At 36.3% G+C, this 12,381-nt stretch overlaps 1 protein-coding gene across 1 annotated transcript in view; it reads right to left on the bottom strand.

Annotated features, from left to right (window-relative positions):
• Positions 1-245, bottom strand: part of LOC118766713 — a 30,766-nt gene extending 30,521 nt beyond the window's left edge. The window contains exon 1 of the mRNA XM_036510363.1: positions 65-245. Coding sequence (XP_036366256.1) covers positions 65-95 — 31 coding nt within the window. The 5' untranslated portion in view covers positions 96-245. The remainder of the gene's footprint in view (positions 1-64) is intronic.
• Positions 246-12,381: the final 12,136 nt, after the last annotated feature.

The raw sequence follows: 12,381 nt of genomic DNA, 5'->3' as shown, positions 1-12,381 counted from the left end.
GTGATGGCTAAGCCCTTAAGTAATTAAAAACATATATTAATTATACAATAAATCGTTTACATACAAATAATTTGAAAACAATTCCTCTGCAGCATCCTGTCTGTTTTCTAGGTAGAAATGTCTGTCAAGAACGAGATGTTACTTGTTTGCATTTATCCTCTTAATGAAGTATAATCATTATATGATCTTCGTATCGATTTATCATTATTACCTGGTATTGTATAGCTCAACTGAAGTGTTTATCTATTCAATACACCTTACGAAGGTACTCTGGATGAAAAGGTATTGTCTTACAACTTGAAATGGCATAAGAACGCTAAATGATACATTTATATATACATATACATATGTATAGTTGTGTGTGTGTGCGTGCGTGTCTATGTGTGTCTATGTGCGCGTGTCTGTGCGTGTATGTGTGTGTTGTTGTATGCATGTATGGATTACTATACACAAGTTGTGAAAAATAATTTTATCAAAACAACGGAAAAAGACCATTGATAAATTTCTTATGTAAAGGCTTGGCAGTTTTTCATTTAAAAACAATCAAAAATATTCCGAATAATTAGGGTCCCAGCCTTATATAAAGTTTATTGTAATTTGTGCTAAATGAAAATTAACAGCTTTCTCATCATAACTTACATCGTACACCGTCAACTGTTTCAAGATCATCGCACACAATTAACTATTTTAAGACCACCAAAAAAAAACAAAAAAAAATACGAGCTTCTTCAACATGTAACAATAACAATCTCAGATAAAATATTTCTTCTTTCTTTGGACTTAGAAACTAAAGTCTTGAAGTAATTTTCTCTTCTCATCTCTCGTGTAGTTTCCAAACAGTCATCCCTTTATCACACACATAATGATAAGGAATATCAATATGCAACCGGCGTCTTCTATTTTTGCATTATTTACTAAGAACAAACCAGATTTTACAAGTATTGCGTTTTGAGGATGCTAGTGCAAAGAAGATAAAAGAGAAGTGATGATAAATTGGAACCCATAAGAGAAGTATTTGAAATGTGGAATCAGAATTTGCAAGATAGATATACTCCAAGTTCATGCATGACAGTTGATGAACAATTAGTTTCATTCAGAAGGCGCTGCCCATTCCGGGTATATATTATTTCAACACCAGGGAAATATGGAATTAAAATTTGGGCAATATGCGACAGTGAAACGTCTTATGCCTGGAAAATGCAAATCTACACTGGAAAAGACCCAGTAAAAAGTAGAGAGACAAATCAAGGTTCAAGAGTTGTTGAAGACCTAGGAACTTGAACATACTGGTCGCAATATAACTTGTGATAATTTTTTTACAAGTCTAGGATTGGCTTGAAAGCTGCTTAGCAAGAAAACTACTTTAGCTGGAACAATTAGAAAGAACAGGGTTGAACTTCCAAGTGGTTTCACAAATGGCAAAGAAAGAGAAATCAACAGCACAGTATTTGGATTTCAAAAGGATTCTATGATTCTATCTTATTGTCCCAAGAAAAATTATGTTGTCACACTTATGAGTACAATGACTCCCAGCATTCAATTGATTCAAAAAGTGCTGAGAAGAAACTTGAAGTTATTACACGTTACAACAAAACAAAAGGAGGAGCAAATACCCTAGATAAGATGGTAATGATATACACTTGCAAAGAAAAAGTCAAAGATGGCCTATGGTTATATTCTACAATATGATTGATATAAGGGCAGTGAATGCTTACATTATTGTTAACAGCTTCACTTGCAAAGTTTCGAGGATAGAAGAAGACAGTGCCTAATTCAGTTAGGAAAGGAACTTGCTGGAGTTAATGCTCAACAAGAACACGACAAACAATCTTCTAGTTCTGTTTCTCAACCAAACAGAAAAAGAAGATGATATTCAACCTCATTTGAGATTTCTCAACCAAAGAAAAAAGGAAGATGTTCTTTGTGTGGTCCCCACAAAAGACGGGAAGTTTCGTATTACATGTAAGAATTGTAATATCCATGTTTGTCAAGAACATTCAAATGTTGTCTGCATTCACTGCCATGAAGAGCTGTAATTCTGTATTTTTGTAATTCTTAAAAATTTATAATATATTCTGTAAGCTGTATTTTTTTAATTAAAATTTCTGTGAAACAGTAATTCTTTATTCGCCTGATGGCATATATAATATAGCTAAGAAATAGAGGTAATTTAAATAAAATTTAACTAAAAGAAAAATATTGGGTAGACCAAGGGTTAAAGGATTTTAGTCTAAGCAATCGACCCCAGGACTTATCATTAGTAAGTCTAGAGCTTATTCTATCGGGTCGCTTTTGTCGAACTGCTAAGTTACGATGACGCATCAACATTGGTTTCAAGCGGTGATGGGGTGGGGAAAAGATACATAAAGACACACACACACATACTCAAACACACACAAATAAACAACGCGCTTGTTAAAGCGGACAACAAACATTAAGGCAAGGCAAAAATTTCAAGTCGTATACAATATTATTATTGGAAAAAATTCAGTCTTACAGCTGTTTCTGGGATATCCCCGAGTATGCTCTTTTTCTATAACATCAGAAAGTTGAACAATGAACTTTTATGCTTCTTTCTTCTTTTCCCTCTCCATCTCCTTATTCCTTTACTCCCTTCCTCTATGACTTCATCTCATTAATATATTCCATTTTCATTTTCCCTATTTTTCCCTATTTGTCTCTGATGATAGAATATCCCATACTCGGAGATATCCCAGAAACAGCTGTAAGACTTCGAATTTTTCCCAATAATAATATTGTATACGATTTGTAATGTTTAATTTTATAAGGACAACGTATAATTTTATAAGGACAACTAGTGTATAGTTCTACAAATTATATTGAATTGGAACGATCGTACTGAAGAGTCCACGAACGATGATTACATAAGTAAAATCGTTGATGACGAAATCGGTCAACGATTAATTCTGTATTTTGTATATTTTCATCTGTCTTACCCGCTAATGTTCTGGTGTTTGCTGAATTTCTCTAGAGAACATTCTTTTCTTTGTAGTTAGATCGTAGGTGATCTTCTTCTAGCATACTGGATGCCCACTTAGTGGTCATCCTTATTATGCGCATGTATTACAATTTTTCTGAATTTTCAGATTTTTCTATATGCTAGGTTACTGGTTTTAAATTAATATTAATTAAATTAATATTCAATTTATCACCCTCATTATATATATATACATACATACATATATACATATACATATACATACATATATATATATATATATATATATATATATATATATATAATATATATATATATATATATATAATAATAATAATAATAATAAAAATAATAATAAAAATAATAATAATAATAATAATATTAGGGAGTAAATCCAAACTTACAGGGAAAAATTAGATCTAGGATTAAATCCAATTTTACAGTATAAATATATATATTTATATTTGTTGTGCAAGATTTTTTATGTGAAGTCGTGTGTTGAAACATATATTGTTATATTTCGGAATGGTCATTCTGCCAGTTTAGCCAATAAAAACACACGCACTATATATTTGGTGTTATTTTGCTTCAGTGTTATTTATTTTTTACATTAATTTTAATCTTATTTCGGCCAGAGTTCTTTCGTCACACTCCTGTGACTGCATCAGTGGTCCTTTGCTTTTTTCTTTCTTAATTGTGTCTCTCCTTACTAACCGTCCGCCATTTTGTATTTCTATTGTATGTGTCTTCATTTGCGTATGCTTATATCTCTATATGAGTCTATGTTTATTTAGTGAAATGACCATTCCGAAATATAACAATATATATATTTATATTAAATTAGATTTGCCTAATGGTGGTTTTATCTCTAATTTAATATATATATGTATATATATATATATATATATATATATATATATATATATATATATATATATATATATATATATATATATATATATATATATACATACATACATGTGTGTGTATGTATGTATGTATGCCTTCCCAGGGGTACCCAAAAGAAACCGGAATTTTGCAATATTATTTTATTCACTTCGATTTACATGTTTACACTTTTATCGCCTTCAAAGTATTCTCCATTTGAAGCAATGCATCGGTCCAGACGCGTTTTCCACTGTTCAAAGCAATCTTTAAACTCCTTTTAACGCCTACGTCGTTTTTCTTTTCTTCATCTCTTTCACATCTGTAAAACGTTTTCCTCTAAGGACGCTTTGCATTCGGGGTGGACAGGACAAGAATTTTGAGTGAGGAATTGCGAATGAATAGCGTTGTAGCAAAATTTGTGTCTCACTTGCTCACGGAAGAATAAAAGCAGTCACGACTGAAAGCGTATCCTGAACAGAAACAAACTGTTGGCTGGTGATCCGGACTTTTTTCGGAGGCCATCACTGGTGATGAAAGCTAATGCTACGACTACGACACGGATACAAAACAACAATCAAGTCAAATGAAGCATTCAATATCACCACGTCAATTCGGTCAAAAACTGTCTTACACTTAAGGTTTTGTGCGCAGGCGCATCGTCGTGATGAAACCATCACTCTTTTCCACAAGTTGGGGCGTTTTCGTCTCACCACATTTCGCAAACGTTTCAGAACTTCCAAGTAAAATGCTAGGTTAATAGTTTGACCTGGAGGAACAAATTCTGTGTGGACAATTCCTTTCTCATCGAAGAAACAAGTCAGCATCATCTTGACACTGGACTTCACTTGATGCACTTTGGGGAGCGTGGTGACATTGAATGCTTCAATTGACTTGATTGCTGCTTCGTATCCGGGTTGTATTCGTAGCACCAGCTTTCACCACCAGTAATGACCTTCGAAAAAAGGTCCGGATCACCATCCAACAGTTGTTTCAGTTCACGATACCCATTTAGTCGTGACTACTTTTATTCTTACGTGAGCAAGTGAGGCACACATTTGGCTGCAACTCTTTTCATTCGCAATTCCTCGCTCAAAATTCGTTGGCAAGATCTCCAAGAAACATCAGTCATATCAACAAGTTCATCAATCATTCAGTGACGGTCCCCTAAGATCAGTTCATGTATTTTCGTGACGTTTTCATTCGTTCGGGTGGTCGATGGTCGCCACGAACGAGGTTGATTTTCAAGCGACAAGTGACCACTCCTAAAGCGTGAAAACAACTCGTAAACTTGTGATTTGCTCATGACAGCGTCCTTGTAAACTGTTTGCAGCATGACAACTCTTTCGCTCGCCGCTTTCCCCAATAAAGAACAAAATTTCACAGAAACACGTTGTTCCTTCGTTTCAGCCATCGCAAATATCGACGAACAGGGAAGAAACACTGCAAAACAAAGACAGACCACGTGACATTACTACTTAATCCAACGCCGCTGGTCGCAGACTGGTGCCTAAGCGTCGCATCAAGTGCCTTCTAGCAGCGAAAGACTGAACTACAACTGGCTTGCCCCACAGAGACCGTTTCTGGTTACTTTTGGGGATCCCCTCTCACGTATGTATGTATGTATGTACGTATGTATGTATGTACATATGTACATATGTATGTATGTACGTATGTATGTACGTATGTATGTATGTATGTATGTATGTATGTATGTATGTATGTATGTATATGTATATATGTATGTATGTATGTACGTATGTACATATGTATGTATGTATGTATGTATGTATGTATGTATGTATGTATGTATGTACGTATGTATGTATGTATGTATGTATGTACGTATGTATGTACATATGTACATATGTATGTATGTATGTATGTATGTATGTATGTATGTATGTATGTATGAATGTATGAATGTATGTAATGTATGAATGTATGTATGTATGAATGTATGTATGTATGTATGTATGTATGTATGTATGTATAGAATGTGTGTCTCTGTGTAGTCGTGCTGGCTAAATTCTTAAATAACTAAAAACAATATATTAATCACTACCAATGCATCCCGGCGTTGCACGGCTGCTATGAACGATAGTCACATTGTATTATTGGTTCCTTTCTTATAGGCAGAATCGGTACAGCTGATATACAGTGAACTGGATGACTAGCGTAATGAAAGTTATTTTTTGTTTAAAGTGAAGGGGGAGGGTGTATGAAAGTGCTTTCTGTCCTTAAGAAGGATCACAAACTATATATTGTTTCTACGTATAAAAGAGGGTTAATATGATTTTGGCCAGAAATCATGTTTGTAAAATTTGAATCCGCACACCCCATTGCAATTTCTTAATTCGTAACTTTCTTTCGAAGTTTTTGCTTTTTTATCCACGTAGTAAAATACAGAGATTACTAATCTGGGAAATATATTTTTAAAGTTTAATTTTCATAAAGAAACACTCAGTGCTCTTCCCCCATCTCGCCCACCCATCACCTACCCGCTTTCAAAAAGCTGAAATTACCCAATGTTTCACTTTCATCTGATGTTTCACGCATGCGTAGAAATGCACTGAAACAGCAGACATAAAATATACCAGACACCACCAGAAAACCCAGCATGCTAGAAACAACAGGTAAACGACATTATTTCTGAAGAATATTCCTCGCTTTCCAAAAAGCTAAAAGTGAAACATAGGGAGTTTGTAGAATTTTGAAAGTGGTGAGGTGATGGATGGCTGTTCGAGAAGATTTTAGTGTTCCTTTAAGAAAGAATGTGTGTGTTAGTCGTAACAAAAATGTACGTGTATTGACAGACCCATACACCGTCATACACATATATTTCTCGGTCATCGGCCTAACGAACGTAACTAAAGCGTAAACAAAAGTATACAGAAAATGTAACGTCGTCGCCGTTGCGAGGTGGTACAAAATACAGTTTAAGATAGGCGACAAAAAAAAATTATAATGATAAATTTTTGTCATGCGAATATGTAAATGAAAATAAAGTTTATTTGGTAGCCGAAAGATTACTGAATCTTTTGATACCACATACATCAAAATGGGAAGTCAGTTTTTGAATGCACGAGGAACATACACACTCACAGATGCACACACACACACACACACACACAACGAAACACACGCGCGCACACACACACACACGTACAAACGCTCTTTTATATATAAAAGTATAACAAAACAAGTTGGCGAGTTGGCGAGTTGGTAGAATCGTGAGCACGCCAGTCAAAATGCTTAGCAATATTTCGCCCATCGCTACATTCTGAGTTCAAATACCGCCGAGGTCGACTTTCATCCTCTCGGGGTCGATAAATTACGTACCAGTAAAACACTGGTGTCGATGTGATACACAAGCACCCTCCGCCAATTTCAGGCCTTGTGCCTTCAGTAGAAAGGATTCATTATACAAAAAACCCCCAGTTTATATACAAAATAACTTGAAGAGAATTCCTCTGCAATATCTTGTCTGTCTTCTAAGTAGAAATGACTGTCAGTTACATGTTACTTGTTTAAATCTATCTTCTTAACGAAGCATAAACATTATAAGAACTGCGTATTGATTAATCAATATCAGATGACGCAGACATTATTTACTAATTTATTTATATTCATATTAAAGGTATTGACGTATTGACGTACGATCCACTTAGCATTGCGTAAGAAGATTAAATGATAGACTCTCAAACATACACACACGCGCGCACATCACAGAATCGACAAGACTATTGAATGTTGTTATACATCGCTGGTTACAATGCGCTTTGCATTGTTTTAGCTTTCGAATGACGAAACTCTGAGTGGTTTTTCCGCCACAGAGTTATTCATTTACAGTTGAATGAACTAGAATAACGTAAAATGTAATGTTGTGCTCAAGGAGACAATGCGCTGCTAGGTCTGGGAATCGAACTCATTATCTAACCATCTTGTGAGCAAGCACCCTAACCACTACTCCACGTTCCTTCACACACGCGCGCGCGCACACACACACATTCAAGGCTCCTTCATTGAAATTTCAACATCAACAACAGGGTATTTTCGTTTTTTGGTATGTATGTATGTCTGTCTGTCTGTCTGTCTGTCTGTTTGTATGTATGTATGTATGTATGTATGTATGTATGTATGTATGTGTATGTATATGTGCAGATTTGTATGTGTTGTATGTGTGTATTCCCAGGCATATAGTTGCATATCTAGACACGCTCACATATATTTAAATGATAAATTCTGGAAAATCTTACAGATTTTACAGTTCCATTGATGGAATAGATACGTGCATGTATGTATATATGCATATGTATGCATGTAAGGTGTGTTTATGCATGCATTTAGGTATGTATGTATATATGTATGTAAGTATGTAAGGTGTGTGTATGTATGTATGTATGTATATATATATGTAAGGTGTATGTATGGATATATATATGTAAGGTGTATGTATGTATGTATGTATATAAAGTTATCCAAACAAGAAAACACAGAAAAAAGAGAAAAAAACATAAGTATATATGTGAGGTGTATGCATGTATGTATATATGTATGTATGTATGTATGTATGTATGTATGTATGTATGTATGTATGTATGTATGTATGTATGTACCACACACAAGTTGTGAAGTATACCGATAGTTTTAGCAAAATATTGGTAAAAACCAATGATACCAGGATCGGCTGAAAAGTTTAATTTTGAGGAATATATATAAATGAGTTTTATTTTCCAACATGGGACCCCTTGAAGCCCACACACTTCTCTTCTTTCATTGATGTTGCAGTGTTTGGTAGCTTTCATGCTGTTGGTGAAAAAACTCCATCAGCACTAGATATGGTGTCATCGTCACAGCGATACGGGCACCAATGAGCGGAAACCATCGTCATGCCAATCTAATTGTGTGGAATATTCTCAACTCACACACGGGATATGCTAACAGCATTGGAAATTTGATTTAAAGACAATCGCCTGTCACCCATCAGCAGAATACAACCAAATTTTCCTCCGGCTTCGAAGCTGCAGGTCGTCCAGGTTTTGGGGTCTCTTCAAGCCTCTCCTTTCCTATCCTAAATTCAGTTGCGTACTTTTGCACCGTTGATGAGGCTGGAACGCAACCCCTACTCTTTGAGAATATCATTGTCCATGTGGGTGTGCGTGTATGTGAAACAGAGTGTGTTTGTGTGTACTTGTGTGAGTTTATGTGTGTGTGTAGTGTATATGTGTGTAACAATAAATAGAATAGGGATGAATGAGGGGCAGAGATGGGTATAAAAACAGACCGGCTGAGCGGCAGAGAAGAGTTTTAAATGGGTAGAATAACTGGTGCTTTGATACAAGTAAAACTGCAGACTTCCGTCACAAAATTTGTGGGAAATATAATTGCAAGCAAACAAAACAGAAAAACTTCTAAATGAAATACGTAAATGCACAATGGAGGTTGACCCCCCCCCCACTCACACATACACACGCACACTCACAACGAAACACACGCACAAACACACATACATGTAAACGCTCTTATATATATATATATATATATATATATATATATATACACTAGCTTAAGGTGACCCGCTCTACGCGCGGGTGAGGGCGTGGTTGTTACTTTCTGTAGCTTCATTTCTGTTTCTTAAATCTTACCTTAATTTTCAAAATTTCGAACCCTTTTTCTGCGCTTAAATTAGAAATCCGCTTCCACGTTACCATGTTGAAAATTTGATTGAAATCGGGCAAAGGTGTCCAGTCTAGATCCCCAAGTGTTCCCAAAAATCAATAAAATCCCCGTTTTCACAGCAAAGCAACCACTGTAGCGCCCCAAAACGTCTCCCAGTCAATTTCTCACCTCAAGTTACCCGCTCCTGTAAATTTGGATCCCCTTCCAGCCCCATTTAGACCCCTTTTTACATAAAAATCCAATTTGTATTAACGTTCGCCTTCTTCATTTTATAGATTAGATTAAAGATAACAGCCTCTAGCCCCTGCAGCAACACGAAAAGCCACCATTATTCAAACAGCACAACATGTCTATCCTATAAAACTCAATTTTCCCCAAACGGTAACCCCGAGCGACTTACAACCCTCCTCACACCATTGCCCACACCATTTTAAACCCCCCCCCAGTGTAAATTATGGCGCCAATCCGACCCCATCTACCGTTCCCATCCCAAAATGAGACAAATAACCAAGAAATCAAACAACTTTTTCGCATTCAAAACTTCTTAACGACGTACATCAACGTACTGGCAGTTTAACGGCTGGCGCAAAATTTTGAACTTGATGTAAAAGAAAATCCCTAAACACCAAGTTTTGAAGCGATTCTTTCTCACGACAGTAGACTCACCATGGCAGGCATTCAAAACTTCTTCATGACGGATGGCAACACATTGACGATTTGAAGGCTGGCGCAAAATTTTTAGTTTGATGTAACAGAGAATTCCTAAACACCCCTTCTGTAAATTTTAATCCCCTTCCATCCCCGCTTCACATAAAAATCCAATTTGTATCAACGTAATAATTCACAGTTCTAAAAGACCTGTGACGGAAATATTTAAACTTTTGAGGCTGTCAATACTTTCTCTCTATACAGACAGACGTGCAATGAGAGAGGTGGTGGGAGACAGATTGACAGAGAGATGGCGAAGCTGTCAAACGTCATTATAGAGAGAATGTGGAAGAAAGGAAGGAAAGAGAGAGACGGAGGAAGACAGGGTGATATGTGAAAGGGAAACGACAAACACTTGTCAAAGTGTGGGTGTTGTTGTCCTAATAACCACAGCTTTTGAGATAGGGATTTCTAACCTAGTCCACTCACTTCCTCGCCTCTTTTTACATGTCCCTGTAAATTTTGGAGCCAATCCGACCCCACGAGTGCCCTTTAAACCGTTCCAATCGCAAAATGAGACAAACAAACTTTTCGCATTTCAGTTTTTTAGTTTTTACTTTCTGTTGCTTCCTTTCTGTTTCTTATCGCCACATTCTCCCTCTTTGTTTCTCTCTCCTTTCTCTCTCACTTTCCCCTCTCTTACTCTTCCTTTCTCTCGGAATCTCCCTCGCTTTCTCTTACTCTCTATCTTTCTCTATCTATCTCTCTCTCTCTCTGCCATTTATAAAGAACAAAAGATTTTGAGTAAGTTGAGAAAGAAAATATGTTGAAAGATCCATCATAAATATCAGGCAGTGACAACGGAAAGGTCTGCTTCAAGGCGGACAGCAAAACACTAACATTTAAAAGGGACAGACGAACATGCGAGCTCAATAAAAATAAAAAAGATATTGGAAACCAAAGTTTGAAGGGATAGAACCTGAGGATAGTAGACTCACCATGGCTGACATTCAAAACTTCTTAACGGCGTACAGCAACATGCTGGCAGTTTAAAGGAAGGAAAGAAAGAGATCGAGGAAGACAGAGTCATATCCGAAAGAGAAAAACGACAAACACTTGTAAAACTTTGGGTTTTGTTGCCCTAAGAACCACAGCTTTTGAGATAGGGGTGTCTAACCTAGTCCAGTCGTTTCCTCGCCTCTTTTTACATGTCCCAGTAAATTTTGGCGCCAATCCAACTCCATCTACTGTTCCGATCCCAAAATGAGACAAATAACTTTTTCGCATTTCAGCTTTATAGATATTGATGTAACAAAAAAAGGCGGCGAGTTGGTGGAACCGTGAGCACGACGGACGAAATGCTTAGCGGTATTTCGTCTGCCGTTACGTTATGAGTTCAAATTCCACTGAGGTCGACTTTGCCTTTCATCCTTTCGGGGACTAAAAATTAAGTACCAGTTACGCACTGGGGTCGAAATAATCGACTTGATACGTCTGTCTGTATTGTTTGTCTCCTCTGTGTTAGTCCCTTGTGGGTAGTAAAGAAATAGGTATTTCACCCATTGCTACTTTCTGAGATCAAATGTATCCGAGGTCGACTTTGTCTTCCATCCTCTCGGCGTTGATAAATTAAGAACCAGTCAAACACAGGTGTAGATGTGATCGACTAGTCCCCTTAGCCAATTTCAGGCCTTGTGCCATTAGTAGAAATGTGTAATTAAACAAAAAAGTTTATATTCAAAATAATTCCACTGCAACATCTTGTCTGTTTTCTAAGTAGAAATGACTGTCAATTTGGAGATGTTACTAGTATAAATCTATCTTCTTAACGAAGTATAATCATTATATGAACTTCGTATCGATTAATCATTATCAGATGACCCAGATATAATTTACTAATTTATTTATATTTATATTAAAAGGTATTGACGTATTGATGTATAATCCACTTAGCTTGGCGGAAGAAGATTAAATGATACTCTCACACACACATACGCATGGGCGCACATCACAGAATCGACCAGACTATTGAATGTTGTTATACATCGCTGGTCACAATGAACATTCCATTGTTTTCTGCTTTCGAATGACGACACTCTAAGTGGTTGTTTCGCCACAGAGTTACTCATTTACAGTTGAATGAACTAGAATAACCTAAAATGTTGTGCTCAAGGAGACAATGCGCTGCTAGGTCTGGGAATTGAACT

This window comes from Octopus sinensis, linkage group LG17, assembly GCF_006345805.1.
Source record: "Octopus sinensis linkage group LG17, ASM634580v1, whole genome shotgun sequence".
NCBI classification, from domain to species: Eukaryota; Metazoa; Mollusca; class Cephalopoda; order Octopoda; family Octopodidae; genus Octopus; species Octopus sinensis.
This window is presented reverse-complemented; position numbering and strand designations above follow the sequence as displayed.